Source organism: Phyllobates terribilis, unplaced genomic scaffold (assembly GCF_046119375.1).
Source record: "Phyllobates terribilis strain yellow unplaced genomic scaffold, ASM4611937v1 Scaffold_8__6_contigs__length_399053987, whole genome shotgun sequence".
Taxonomy (NCBI): domain Eukaryota; kingdom Metazoa; phylum Chordata; class Amphibia; order Anura; family Dendrobatidae; genus Phyllobates; species Phyllobates terribilis.
This window is the reverse complement of record NW_027362768.1, coordinates 283,621,150-283,635,524: the sequence shown is the minus strand read 5'-3', so window position 1 is coordinate 283,635,524 and position 14,375 is coordinate 283,621,150. Positions and strand designations below refer to the sequence as shown.

The 14,375-nt window shown below is 44.3% G+C and overlaps 1 protein-coding gene across 2 annotated transcripts in view; it reads left to right on the top strand.

Moving 5' to 3' along the window:
- Positions 1 to 14,375, top strand: part of CENPP (centromere protein P) — a 438,647-nt gene that overhangs the window by 2,537 nt on the left and 421,735 nt on the right. For both annotated transcript variants that reach the window (XM_073644334.1, XM_073644333.1), the window contains exons 2-4: positions 24 to 170; positions 5,719 to 5,870; positions 12,387 to 12,475. In XM_073644334.1, the coding sequence (XP_073500435.1) occupies positions 34 to 170; positions 5,719 to 5,870; positions 12,387 to 12,475 (378 nt within the window). In that variant the 5' untranslated portion in view covers positions 24 to 33. The remainder of the gene's footprint in view (positions 1 to 23; positions 171 to 5,718; positions 5,871 to 12,386; positions 12,476 to 14,375) is intronic.

Here is a 14,375-nt window from a genome sequence, read left to right as displayed (position 1 = left end):
ATTTTTTTTGTCTCTCTTTGCAGCATACCAAAGATGCAGGAAAATATAATCGAGAGGTGTGATGATGCTATTTCTTCACTCAAGCAAGAAATTCAAGAACTGAAGGGACAATATGAAGAAAATAAGAGAGAGATTATATTCCTGTCCAGTGCCAACATCAGGAAGGCATTGTTAGTATTAAGTTTCTTTTTTTTTTGCTTTTAAACATTAATAGGGAACCTGTGCCCTCTACAAAACTCTATTTATCTGCAGATATAATGTCATTTGCAGGTAAATAAAATCCTGCTTTTCTGGCTTACTGGAGCAGCAACTAGAGGGAGAAAATGAAGGCACTGAATGTTCTCCCTGCAGCCACTCACTTCCAGTCAAGGTGCAGAGAGTGGTTACAGTCACTACACCGTGAACGCACTGTACTCACTAACTGATTCTTTGATTGCCAGCCTGCCTGCAGCGTTCGTGTGCAGCGTTCGTGTGCAGCCTTCGTGTGCATATTAATACCAGAGGATGTTTGGACTCTGCAGTTACTGCATCAACAGATTATTGATGGCTTTTATTCATTAAGTGCCTTAGCACTCGGTGACCCCGCTCTGTAACTTTACAGGGTCTCCACTTTGTTACTAAGCTGCAGTTGTTCCAAAATGCTTCCACTTTTCATTAGCACCACTCAGTTGATGGTAGAATTTTTAGGAAGGAAGAAATGTTACAAGCTGACTTTATCTGTGAGCTCTTGTATCGAGTCATTCTTTCACAAATGTCAGTAAAAGACAGACTGCATGGCTAGGGGCTAGATTTTATACACCAGCAGCAGTGGGACTGAATGAATATGAATTTTATGATTTAAGATGTGGGTCCTTATATTTTCAGCCATATAGTATATCCCTCTAATTAGTTAAACTAAGCCAGGATGGGGGCCCTATGTCACACCATGTTGCTCCCTGCAACATAATTGCTGTCAGACCCCATGTTTGGTATCTTTGGTAAATGCACAAAGGCCGTCCATATTTGCATGGACAATGCATACAGTATGCTAACATGCTACAGTTAAAAATTGCAGAATATTGTTAATATAAGCAGTAATAGATCCAAATCTAGTGATTTCAGATATAAAATGATTTATCGTACAAGAAGAATGCTATCAAAATAATTTGGAGCAAAGAAGGATTCGTCATCAGCATAAAAGCGGATGGAATCAGAAATTATTTTTTTTTGTGGCAGTTTTTTTAATGGGGTTGTCCGGCATGCTATATGACTGCAGAACCTTCTTCTGAGACTAAACAACCCTATTAAAAGTAATCTGTCAGTAGTATCAACCCTCCTAAGCCGTCTATACAGACATTCAGATCATTGAACGTTGAATAAAATGATTCCTTGATATCTACAATCTGATGTTTTATTCCAGAGAAATCCACGTTTTTCTTAATATGTATATTACCTGTTAAGATCTAAGGGCCGGATATAAATCTCCCTGAGAATCTGCCTCCATATATTATTATTAATGAAAGGGGGCGTTACCAGTGTGAGACATAATGACTGTCAGTCTGCTCTCCTGATCTACATGTCTCACACTGGTAATGCCCTCTTTCATTTAATATAAACTCTGACGTCAGATTCTCAGGAAGATCAGTGTCCAGCCCGTAGATCTTAACAGCTCATTTACATAATGAGAAAAATGGCGATTTTTCTGGAAAAGCCTTGATAAATTCCCACTATCTGCATGCACCTTCCAGTAAGAAATCTTACTACAGTCAGGGATTGGAGTGAGGTTTTGGGCTTAGGAAACACCACAGCTGGTCATAAATTAGATGAGCTGTCTCGTTACACCCTGTGTTGTGCTGCTGTCAGGCCTCAGCTCTGCCCATTTTGGCGGAGCTGGGAGAAACTGTAGTGAAAATGACAAAAGTCAAAGTTGCACCTAAATTTTCGACTTTTCAAAGCTTTTATGCCAGAATTCTGGCATGAAAGCTTTGATGAATCGGGTTTATTCTATTTAACAAGGTGCAAGAAAGTGCTGTGAACCTATCCTTTACTATGTTCAAGGATGCGATTAAATCAAAAATTAATAAAACCAGTCACTAAATGTTGAGCGCCCCTTCCCCTTTAAGCCTGATGATTGCAAACATTAATTTATTTAAATCTAAAATGTGTTTTGCTTTAAGGGGTTCTATCCCTTCTTTAGACTAGTTGATAAAAAATGTAGTATAACGTGTAAAACTTAAGATTTTGATATATTATTGTTTGCCATCACTAATTGGCATGTCTGTCTGCTGAGTTGAAAATACTGGGTCTTCTGCTACACCAGGATTCTACATACATGTGCTTCTCATTAAATTAGAATATCATCAAAAAGTTAATTTATTTCAGTTCAATTCAAAAAGTGAAACTCATATATAGTCATTACAAACAGAGTTATCTATTTCAACTGTTTATTTCTGTTAATGTTGATGATTATGGCTTACAGCCAATGAAAACACAAAAGTCATTATCTCAGTAAATTAGAATAATTAACAAAAAACACCTGCAAAGGCTTCCCAAGAGTTTAAAAAGGTCCCTGAGGCTGTGTGCCCACGTTGCGGATTTAATGCGTTTCCATGGCAGCATTTCCGCCGCGGAAACACATTAAAATCGCTTGGTAAGAGGTCTGGGATGTATCCCAATAATAATCCGCATGTGCTATGCACATGCTGCGGAAATTTCCGCAGCGGATTATCATTGAGGAAAAATCCTCAGCACAACCAATTTGGGAGCGATTTCGTGGCGAAATTGTGCCCATTGACTTGCAATGAACCGCATGTATACAGTACAGACCAAAAGTTTGGACACACCTTCTCATTTAAAGATTTTTCTGTATTTTCATGACTATGAAAACTGTACATTCACACTGAAGGCATCAAAACTATGAATTAACACATGTCGAATTATATACTTAACAAAAAAGTGTGAAACAACTGAAAATATGTCTTGTATTCTAAGTTCTTCAAAGTAGCCACCTTTTGCTTTGATGACTGCTTTGCACACTCTTGGCATTCTCTTGATGAGCTTCAAGAGGTAGTCACCGGAAATGGTCTTCCAACAATCTTGAAGGAGTTCCCCGAGATGCTTAGCACTTGTTGGCCCTTTTGCCTTCACTCTGCGGTCCAGCTCACCCCAAACCATCTCGATTGGGTTCAGGTCTGGTGACTGTGGAGGCCAGGTCATCTGGTGTAGCACCCCGTCACACTCTTTCTTGGTCAAATAGCCCTTACACAGCCTGGAGGTGTGTTTGGGGTCATTGTCCTGTTGAAAAATAAATGATGGTCCAACTAAATGCAAACCGGATGGAATAGCATGCCGCTGCAAGATGCTGTGGTAGCCATGCTGGTTCAGTATGCCTTCAATTTTGAATAAATCCCCAACAGTGTCACCAGCAAAGCACCCCCACACCATCACACCTCCTCCTCCATGCTTCACGGTGGGAACCAAGCATGTAGAGTCCATCCGTTCACCTTTTCTGCGTCGCACAAAGACACGGTGGTTGGAACCAAAGATCTCAAATTTGGACTCATTAGACCAAAGCACAGATTTCCACTGGTCTAATGTCCATTCCTTGTGTTCTTTAGCCCAAACAAGACTCTTCTGCTTGTTGCCTGTCCTTAGCAGTGGTTTCCTAGTAGCTATTTTACCATGAAGGCCTGCTGCACAAAGTCTCCTCTTAACAGTTGTTGAAGAGATGTGTCTGCTGCTAGAACTCTGTGTGGCATTGACCTGGTCTCTAATCTGAGCTGCTGTTAACCTGCGATTTCTGAGGCTGGTGAGTCGGATAAACTTATCCTCAGAAGCAGAGGTGACTCTTGGTCTTCCTTTCCTGGGGCGGTCCTCATATGAGCCAGTTTCTTTGTAGCGCTTGATGGTTTTTGCAACTGCACTTGGTTGCCAATTTTTCGCACTGACTGACCTTCATTTCTTAAAGTAATGATGACTACTTGTTTTTCTTTACTTAGCTGCATTTTCTCGCCATAATACAAATTCTAACAGTCTATTCAGTAGGACTATCAGCTGTGTATCCTCCAGACTTCTGCACAACACAACTGATGGTCCCAAGCCCATTTATAAGGCAAGAAATCCCACTTATTAAACCTGACAGGGCACACCTGTGAAGTGAAAACCATTTCCGGTGACTACCTCTTGAAGCTCATCAAGAGAATGTCAAGAGCGTGTAAAGCAGTCATCAAAGCAAAAGGTGGCTACTTTGAAGAACCTAGAATATAAGACATATTTTCAGTTGTTTCACACTTTTTTGTTAAGTATATAATTCCACATGTGTTAATTCATAGTTTTGATGGCTTCAGTGTGAATGTACAATTTTCATAGTCATGAAAATACAGAAAAATCTTTAAATGAGAAGGTGTGTCCAAACTTTTGGTCTGTACTGTGGATGTTATGCGGTTCAATGCGCGGATGGTACCTGGGTCTGGAGATGAGGAGACTCTCCTCCAACCTGGCTACCATGGTACCTGCAAGTAAAAAAAGATTATAAAGTAAAAATTAAAAAAAAAATATTCATAGTCACCTCTCAGGCGGCCCCCGGTCTCCTCCCAGCCGCGTGCTCTCTCCTCTGCATCCCACGGTGTACTGGAAGTCATTTAGTCATCTGACGTCATTTAGTCAGCTGATGGTCACGCGACTGCTGACGTCTGCGGTCAGGTGATGGTCGCGTGACCATCAGCTGACTGACTGACGTCACCGCAGGTCCTTCCAGGACACCGCGGGATGCTGAGGAGAGAGGACACTGCTGGGAGGAGACTGGGGGCTGCTGGAGAGGTGAATATAAGGTTTTTTATTTCTTTTTAATTCTTTTTCTTTACTTTAGATGCAGCATTTGAAGTAGAAATTTCCTCTAAGTTGGTCACACAATATAAATCCATGCATGCGTTTTTTCTGCTAAGGAGATGCAGAAATGCTCAGGAAAATTCTGCTTCAAATCTGCATCATGGGCACACAGCCTTAGTCTGTTTCAGTAGGCTCCACAATAATGGGGAAGACTGCTGACTTGATAGATGTCCAGAAAGCAGTCGTTGACACACTATCTATGGGGTATTGTCAAGAGGAAGATAAGAGACACCAGACCCAACAATGCAGACGAGCTGCAGGCTGCTATCAAAGCAACCTGGGCTTCCATAACACCTCAGCAGTGCCACAGGCTGATTGCCTCCATGCCACGCCGCCTTGATGCAGTAATTGATGCAAAAGGAGCCCCGACCCAGTATTGAGTGCATTTACTGAACATACATTTCAGTAGGCCAACGTTTCGGATTTTAAAAAACATTTTTCAAGCTGGTGTTATAAAGTATTCTAATTTACTGAGATAATGACTTTTGTGTTTTCATTGGCTGTAAGCCATAATCATCAACATTGACAGAAATGAACACTTGAAATAGATCACTCTGTTTGTAATGACTCTATATAATATGAGTTTCACTTTTTGATGATATTCTAATTTAGTGAGAAGCACCTGTATATTCAAGAAGTTTGAGTCTCCAGCACATCTGAGCATGGTTCGTGCCTAAGCTATTGCTTTGTTCTCAGACAATTTTGAGCATTCGTACCATATAAGTCCTGCTTTTTCCCTCCCATAGCACTTGTACATATGTTCAATGCGGGACATACCCCCAAAGTGCTCTAGTTATTACAGTTAATATTTGCATTTTTAAATCTTTTATTCTTTATGTTCTTTTTTTTCAGAGATACATTTCACTTAAAAAGCAGCAATGATGATGGGACTAACTTGAAAAATATGGAGGCAAAGTTTGTGAATTGTGAACATGAAATCCAATTCTTTGAAACAGTCATTGGGATTGAGATCACAAGATACTTGAAGAAAACCGAGAATAAAAGTAAGTAGCGACTTCTGAAATGGTATAAAATATGTTATTCAGAGCAGAAGAGAACAGGACCTCTAGTACCTCCTTTTGGGATAAGCAATCCTAAAAGTCAATATCGACCCTTTAACGAACCTTGCCACATGACTTGGGCTAAAAAGCCAAACCAGATACTCCATTTGCAGACACGTGTTTCAGGGTGTTTGCCCCTCTTCAGTGCAGAGCAAGAGGTTTTATTTGGCTGGGTGAGGGGCCTCTGTCTTGTGGTCTAAGGGGAAATGTTTCTCTTTATGGAGAGTACCAAACCAGCGTAATTAGACTTATCGGTCATGGGGTGTAATGGTTTATTCGCTGTTTTTGGAAGATGAACCTGTGCGACATGTTAAGCCAAAATGAGACCTGTGTTGACAAAGAGGTTACAAGCCACAGTGTTTGCTCCTTTTTTGGGGCAGTGACATTCTTTGTCACACTTTATGTAAATACTTATATGCCAAAAAAAGACAAAAGCATTCTAGGAGTGACACCTCTTTGTGACCAAACCAAATTTTTCAAATCTTTCCAGTGTCACTTTATGTGGCAATAACTCATGTATATTATTATAGATCTTATACTATACAGTACAGACCAAAAGTTTGGACACACCTTCTCATTTAAAGATTTTTCATGACTTTGAAAATTGTACATTCACACTGAAGTCATCAAAACTATGAATTAACACATGTGGAATTATATACTTAACAAAAAAGTGTGAAGCAACTGAAAATATTTCTTATATTCTAGGTTCTTCAAATTAGCCACCTTTTGCTTTGATGACTGCTTTGCACACTCTTGGCATTCTCTTGATGAGCTTCAAGAGGTAGTCACCGGAAATGGTTTTCACTTCACAGGTGTGCCCTGTCAGGTTTAATAAGTGGGATTTCTTGCCTTATAAATGGGGTTGGGACCATCAGTTGTGTTGTGCAGAAGTCTGGTGGATACACAGCTGACAGTCCTACTGAATAGACTGTTAGAATTTGTATTATGGCAAGAAAAAAGCAGCTAAGTAAAGAAAAACGAGTGGCCATCATTACTTTAAGAAATGAAGGTCAGTCAGTGCGAAAAATTAGGAAAACTTTGAAAATGTCCCCAAGTGCAGTTGCAAAAACCATCAAGTGCTACAAAGAAACTGGCTCACATGAGGACCGCCCCAGGAAAGGAAGACCAAGAGTCACCTCTGCTTCTGAGGATAAGTTTATCCGAGTCACCAGCCTCAGAAATCGCAGGTTAACAGCAGCTCAGATTAGAGACCAGGTCAATGCCACACAGAGTTCTAGCAGCAGACAGATCTCTACAACAACTGTTAAGAGGAGACTTTGTGCAGCAGGCCTTCATGGTAAAATGGCTGCTAGGAAACCACTGCTAAGGACAGGCAACAAGCAGAAGAGACTTGTTTGGGCTAAAGAACACAAGGAATGGACATTAGACATGTGGAAATCTGTGCTTTGGTCTGAGGAGTCCAAATTTGAGATCTTTGGTTCCAACCACCGTGTCTTTGAGCGACGCAGAAAAGGTGAATGGATGGACTGTACATGCCTGGTTCCCACCGTGAAGCATGGAGGAGGAGGTGTGATGGTGTGGGGGTGCTTTGCTGGTGACACTGTTTGGGATTTATTCAAAATTGAAGGCATACTGAACCAGCATGGCTACTACAGCATCTTGCAGCGGCATGCTATTCCATCCGGTTTGCGTTTAGTTGGACCATCATTTATTTTTCAACAGGACAATGACCCCAGACACACCTCCAGGCTGTGTAAGGGCTATTTGACCAAGAACGAGAGTGATGGGGGCTACGCCAGATGACCTGGCCTCCACAGTCACCAGACCTGAACCCAATCGAGATGGTTTGGGGTGAGCTGGACCGCAGAGTGAATGCAAAAGGGCCAACAAGTGCTAAGCATCTCTGGGAACTCCTTCAAGATTGTTGGAAGACCATTTCCGGTGACTACCTCTTGAAGCTCATCAAGAGAATGCCAAGAGTGTGCAAAGCAGTCATCAAAGCAAAAGGTGGCTACTTTGAAGAACCTAGAATATAAGACATATTTTCAGTTGTTTCACACTTTTTGTTAAGTATATAATTCCACGTGTGTTAATTCATAGTTTTGATGCCTTCAGTGTGAATGTACAATTTTCAAAGTCATGAAAATACAGAAAAATCTTTAAATGAGAAGGTGTGTCCAAACTTTTGGTCTGTACTGTATATCTTATTATACTTTACGATAGTGGTAAATTTAGGTTAATATGTTTTGTGTTTATTTATGATATTTTATTTACAATATAAATTTAACAACAATTTTTTTTTGCAATTTTCAAACTTTGGATGTTTATACCGTTAATCCAGATAGGCACAGCACACAAAATAGTTAATAAATAACGCTTCCCATGTGTCTACCTTACATCAATACAATTTTTATTTTGTTAAGATATTAGAAGGTTTAAAACTTTAGCAGCAATTATTAAGTTTTCTAAATTTCCGTGAAAAAAAAGTATTTTTTAGGGACCTGTTCAGTTTTGAAGTGAATATTGGAAAAACCTCAAAAGTGAGACCATTTGAAAAACCGCACCCCTCAACATATTCAAAACTGTTGTCAGGTCGTGTATTAACCCTTCAGGTGCTTTTCAGAAATTAACACAAAGTGGAATGGTACAAATGAAAAATTAAATTTTTACCACTGAAATGTTGCTAATATCAGCTGGCAGACTAAGGGGCCATTACTTGGTCTTGTATGTTATGCACACGCCCGGGCTGAGCGGCGTGTGCGTGTGATTGTAGTGATTCCACTGGACCATGAACCGGAGAGTGCCTGGAGGGGCGTGACTAAGTATCTGGCCGATCCGACCAAGATGGCACGACGGCATACGACGCCAGTGCACCAGGGAGAAACCGGGCAGAGGGACCAGGTGCTACTCCAGGTCAAACTCCGGACACGGGGGTTGACCCACACAGGGATTACTGGATCAGGCTGGTTAGGCTGGCGCACAGACTGGAGGGTATAGGCAGGCACGACTGGTATGCAGGCAGGCGGGTAAAGGCAAGCGCAGCTAGAGTGCAGACAGGGAGGCACTAGCAGGTAGGAACACAGGCGGGATAGGACCCAGTACACACTGGGACTCAGGAACAATACAGGTAGAGGGGTACAGGCAAGCACAGCTAGAGTGCAGACAGGGAGGCACTAGCAGGTAGGAACACAGGCGGGATAGGACCCAGTACACACTGGGACTCAGGAACAGGCAGGTTAGGCTGGCACAGACTGGTGGATATAAGCAAACACGGCAGGTATGCAGATGGGTGGATACAGGCGAGTATGCAGGCAGGGAGGTACTGGCCGAAAGGACGGGCTGGAGCACAGAAAGGTTAAGACCCAGTACAGACTGGGTCACAGAACCGCAGATGCGGTAGACAACCACAGCAGAGAGGGAACGCCCGAAGCGGTGGGCAAGAACAGAGCAGGACGGGGCTGCCGGAGCAGCGGGCAGAAGCAGGGCAGGACAGGACTGCCGGAGCAGCGGGCAGAAGCAGGGCAGGACAGGACTGCCGGAGCAGCGGGCAGAAGCAGGGCAGGACAGGACTGCCGGAGCAGCGGGCAGAAGCAGGGCAGGACAGGACTGCCGGAGCAGCGGGCAGGACAGGACTGCCGGAGCAGCGGGCAGAAGCAGGGCAGGACAGGACTGCCGGAGCAGCGGGCAGAAGCAGGGCAGGACAGGACAGGACTGCCGGAGCAGCGGGCAGAAGCAGGGCAGGACAGGACTGCCGGAGCAGCGGGCAGAAGCAGGGCAGGACAGGACTGCCGGAGCAGCGGGCAGAAGCAGGGCAGGACAGGACTGCCGGAGCAGCGGGCAGAAGCAGGGCAGGACAGGACTGCCGGAGCAGCGGGCAGAAGCAGGGCAGGACAGGACTGCCGGAGCAGCGGGCAGAAGCAGGGCAGGACAGGACTGCCGGAGCAGCGGGCAGAAGCAGGGCAGGACAGGACTGCCGGAGCAGCGGGCAGAAGCAGGGCAGGACAGGACTGCCGGAGCAGCGGGCAGAAGCAGGGCAGGACAGGACTGCCGGAGCAGCGGGCAGAAGCAGGGCAGGACAGGACTGCCGGAGCAGCGGGCAGAAGCAGGACAGGACTGCCGGAGCAGCGGGCAGAAGCAGGGCAGGACAGGACTGCCGGAGCAGCGGGCAGAAGCAGGGCAGGACAGGACTGCCGGAGCAGCGGGCAGAAGCAGGGCAGGCTAGAACCGCCGGAGCGGTAAGCAAAGGAGTCAGAGCAGACTAGAACCGCCGGAGCGGTGAGCAAAGGAGTCAGAGCAGGCTAGAACCGCCGGAGCGGTGAGCAAAGGAGTCAGAGCAGGCTAGAACCACCGGAGCGGTGAGCAAAGGAGTCAGAGCAGGCTAGGCTGAGTAGGGGGGACAGGGCTCTGTTCACACGGAACAGACAGGAAGGGAAAGGCAGAGCCAGACACCCACAGGGTACTAGCAGAGAAGTAGCGAGTGGACCACAAACTCACAAACGGGAGTACAGAGACAACAAGCAGGAGTTAGGTACGAGTTCAGACTCTGCAGAAAAAGGAAGGGAACGGACATAGAGGCAAAACAGGTAAAGGATAGGAGAGAGTTCAGACTGGAACTGAGTGTACGGAGGAGACCGACACTGCAGCGGAATACAGGAGCGGGTCTGGGAATACGGCCCCCAGAGAGGCAGGACGAACAGGCAAGGTGCGTGTTCAGACAGGACAGACAAGATACAGGAGCAGGTCTAGGTAATCGGCCCCTAGAAGGCAGGAGGAACAGGCTAGGAGCGTGTTCAGACAGGTCAGACAAGATACAGGAACGGGTCTAGGTAATCGGCCCCTAGAAGGCAGGAGGAACAGGCTAGGAGCGTGTTCAGACAGGCCTGGAAATACAGCCTCCAGGATAGGCAGACAAGAGAACACAGAACGGGACCTGGCACCTTCAGCATGCAAGCACACACTGAATGAAACACTATGCTCAGGCAGGGATAGATGGGAGCAGCTGAGCTATATACCAGGTGACAGACAGCAATAGGCTGAGGACGCACAAGGGGTGTGACCCACAGCAGGTACAAAAAGCAGGAAGTGATCGGGCGCCGCCCTTAAGCAGCAGAAACAGACACAAACAGACAGCATGGAGGGAAGCCAGAGAGACATTCTGGACAGGAGATCAAGTGCGCGCTCTTGCACAGTGGGAGATGGACCACTATGCAAGGACGCCGCCAGGTATGTTACATTGTATTGTAACGACAACCATCAGGATCACACAATCATGACCTAAGGGTGCCAGTGGGGTTAAAGAGAGAGCCCCCACACTTTGTCAAGCAATCTAGATGGCACTGTACCTTTTGAAAGCTGCATGTAAGGGGTTAAATGGCCATGGCCATTGCCAACACTAATGCAGCAGGCTGACAGCGGCTGCATTTTCATCTGTCGGGGGATGCTATTCTCTTTAATTTCAGGTCAGTAAAAAGGCATATCGGTGGTCATTAAGGGGATACCTTTATTGCTTAACCAGAAAAATGATATTTGCAGCTTTTGAAGAACAGAGGCTCCTTCATCAGGCGGGTTTACAAATTAATGAAAGAGCACAACATTTCAAAGATGTTACACCAAGACATTTGTGCATGGGGTGGATAAGATGAGGTATCCTAAAGATAAGCCAGAGTAATACAAGAGAGGTTTTTGAAACAAATAGAGATTTGGGAAGGGTGAAGACTTGGGATTTTACTTGTCTGGAGTGCACAGATACCTTGGTGTAACATCTCTTAAATGTTGTGTTCTTGTCTTAGTCATTCATTTGTTAACCTGCCTGATGAAGGAGCCTCTGTTCTTCAAAAGCTGCAAATGTAATTTTTCTGGTTAATCAATAAAGCTATCACTCCCATTACTGACATAAAAGTAATTACATAGCATTTTTCTGGCAAACTTTGTACCATAATATAACAGATTTTATTGTACATCATAATTTGTCACACTTTGTGATACATCAAAGCTTTTTTGTATGATTTGTGTTTTGTATGGATAAGGATAGGGGTGTGGAGGTGGGGGGGGTCTTTTCTTTCCTTGCACAGATTGGCAGGTCAGGTAATAGAGACTTATAGCCAGGTAATACTCTCAAGATATCTCAAGGAGGAATAAAGCTAGTTACTAGCTTTAGATACTATCTACGAGACAGTATTACTATCCATGGAACACTGCTTTGCCTAATAGTCTGCCCATGGCAGGTGGCAGAAAAATAATACTGTCAAAGTACTAACTAGTTCCCCTGTTCCCCTCTGTGCCCATAACCCCTTATAATTTATGAGAATGATGTATTGTTCCTGCGAAATGTACATGGATCATCTGGATCTTTTTGGGGAAGCCCTTTACAATGAAACTTAATTTTATCAGAGCCCTAATTAATGACTATAAATACATTTATGTTGCTATATTTTGAAAACTTCTGCACACAAACTTGAGGATGTTCTTTTCATCACACTTTTGATGTTTTTGCAGCTGAAGATGGAACCATCTACCGCCATAAACTGGTGGGTCATTGTTCTTTTCTACCATTTGAGATTGAATTTAAAACGTTGGATGCACAGGTACGGAGTTAAAATGTAAAACTAATGTTTTTTTATCATTGTTTTTTTTACTGTGATTGATGGACTGATTTTCTTATAGATAGTGGATTTGCTGCTGGTATTCAGTAAAGGTTCTGCAACAGAAATATTCAACACAGTACAGAACAAGGCAAAATATCATTCACACATAGCATACTTTTATGTTGTGAATTTTACCACATATTGAGGATTTTGGGACCCTTTAAAGGGGTTGTCCAGGCTTTGGTTTCTCCGTCGGCGTGAGTGGCCCGAAGTATGTGATTTCCATACATGCCGACTAGACGTGTGCAAATTTGCTTCTTGCAAGTGAATTGAGCGAGACCATACACGACTAGTTGGAATATGGCCGGGAGTAAGCAAATCAGATACGGGCGGTCACATGACCACCTGCTCCTGGCACCGCCACAAAGAATCCCGACAGCGTGCACTGTGCATTCTGTGAGCATTCACAAGTTTGCAGTCACATACAGTGACCCCTTTAACTTACCCAGTTCTCTGCAAATTTTCACTACAGATATCGCACAGTAACGGCCAGTGTCAGAAGTATCGCATGGTCTTGGTTATCTCCTTAGATTCCACAGTAAATGACAACTGCAGCATGTAAGAGATTTGTGTGTGGGCTCCCTCTGTAATCGCATTGGTGCCCCCATATTGCAATTGTTGCATGCTGAAGGGTTAGTATGTCAGCTGGCGGTGTAAGAAGCAGACTTGCCATGCCTGCTAGGGCATATACAATTGAAACCAGAAGTTTACATACACTATATAAAAAGACACATATGAATGTTTTTCTTAATATCTGACATGCAATCAGGATAAACCTTTCCCGTTTTAGGTCAGTTAGGATTACCATAATGTTTAATATTTGCCAAATGCCAGAATAATGAGAGAGAGAATGTTTTAAGGCACTTTTATTACATACTGCAAAGTCAAAAGTTTACATACACTAAGATTACTATGCCTTTAAACAATTCGGGACTGCCCATATGAAGATGTCATGTGTTTGGAAGATTCTGTTTTTTTGGCAACATCTGAATTAAAGGGAATCTGTCACCCCTTTGGAGATATCAGACCTCTACTATTGGCATACAGGTTATAGAAAAGTAAATCTATACTTACCTGTATGGCCCATAGTAGAGGTTTGATTGCAGAGAAAAGTGTTTTTATCCACTCTGTTCTCCACAGGCTTGGCGTCCGGGGGACGCCAAGAAATCCCCGCCTCTCTGTTTATTATTCCCCGCCGATATGTTTAGTTATCATATCCCCCCCCCTCCCCTGCACGTCACAGGGCCCTGTGAAGTGCACATAGAGTGCGCTTTGCTTCCTCCCGGCCCCAAATCTCTGTGCACTGCACCGCAGGGTTCTATTGCGCAGGTGCTGGGGAGTTACTGTCGCTTCCCGGCGCCTGCGCAATAGAACCCTGCGGTGCAGTGCACTGAGAGACGGGGCTGGGATGAAGCAAAGCGCGCTCTATATGAGCGGCGCTTTGTACATGCCCAGGAAGTCAGGGAGAACAGTGCACGTCACAGGGCCCTGTGACGTGCAGGGGAGGGGGGAATATGGTAGCTAAGCATATAGGCGGGGATTTCGGGGAATAATAAACAGGCGGGGATTTTTTGGCGTCCCTCGGACGCCAAGCCTGTGCAAAACAGAGTTGATAAGAAATGATTTCTCTGCAATCAAACCTCTACTACAGGCCATACAGGTATGTATAGATTTACTTTTCTGTAACCAATAGTAGAGGTCTGATATCTCTCAGGGGGTGACAGATTCCCCTTAATTAGAGACACACCTGTGGATGTATTTAATTAGAGACACACCTGTGGATGTATTTTAATGCACACCTAAAACACACTGCTTCTTTGTGTATCATCATGGGAAAGTC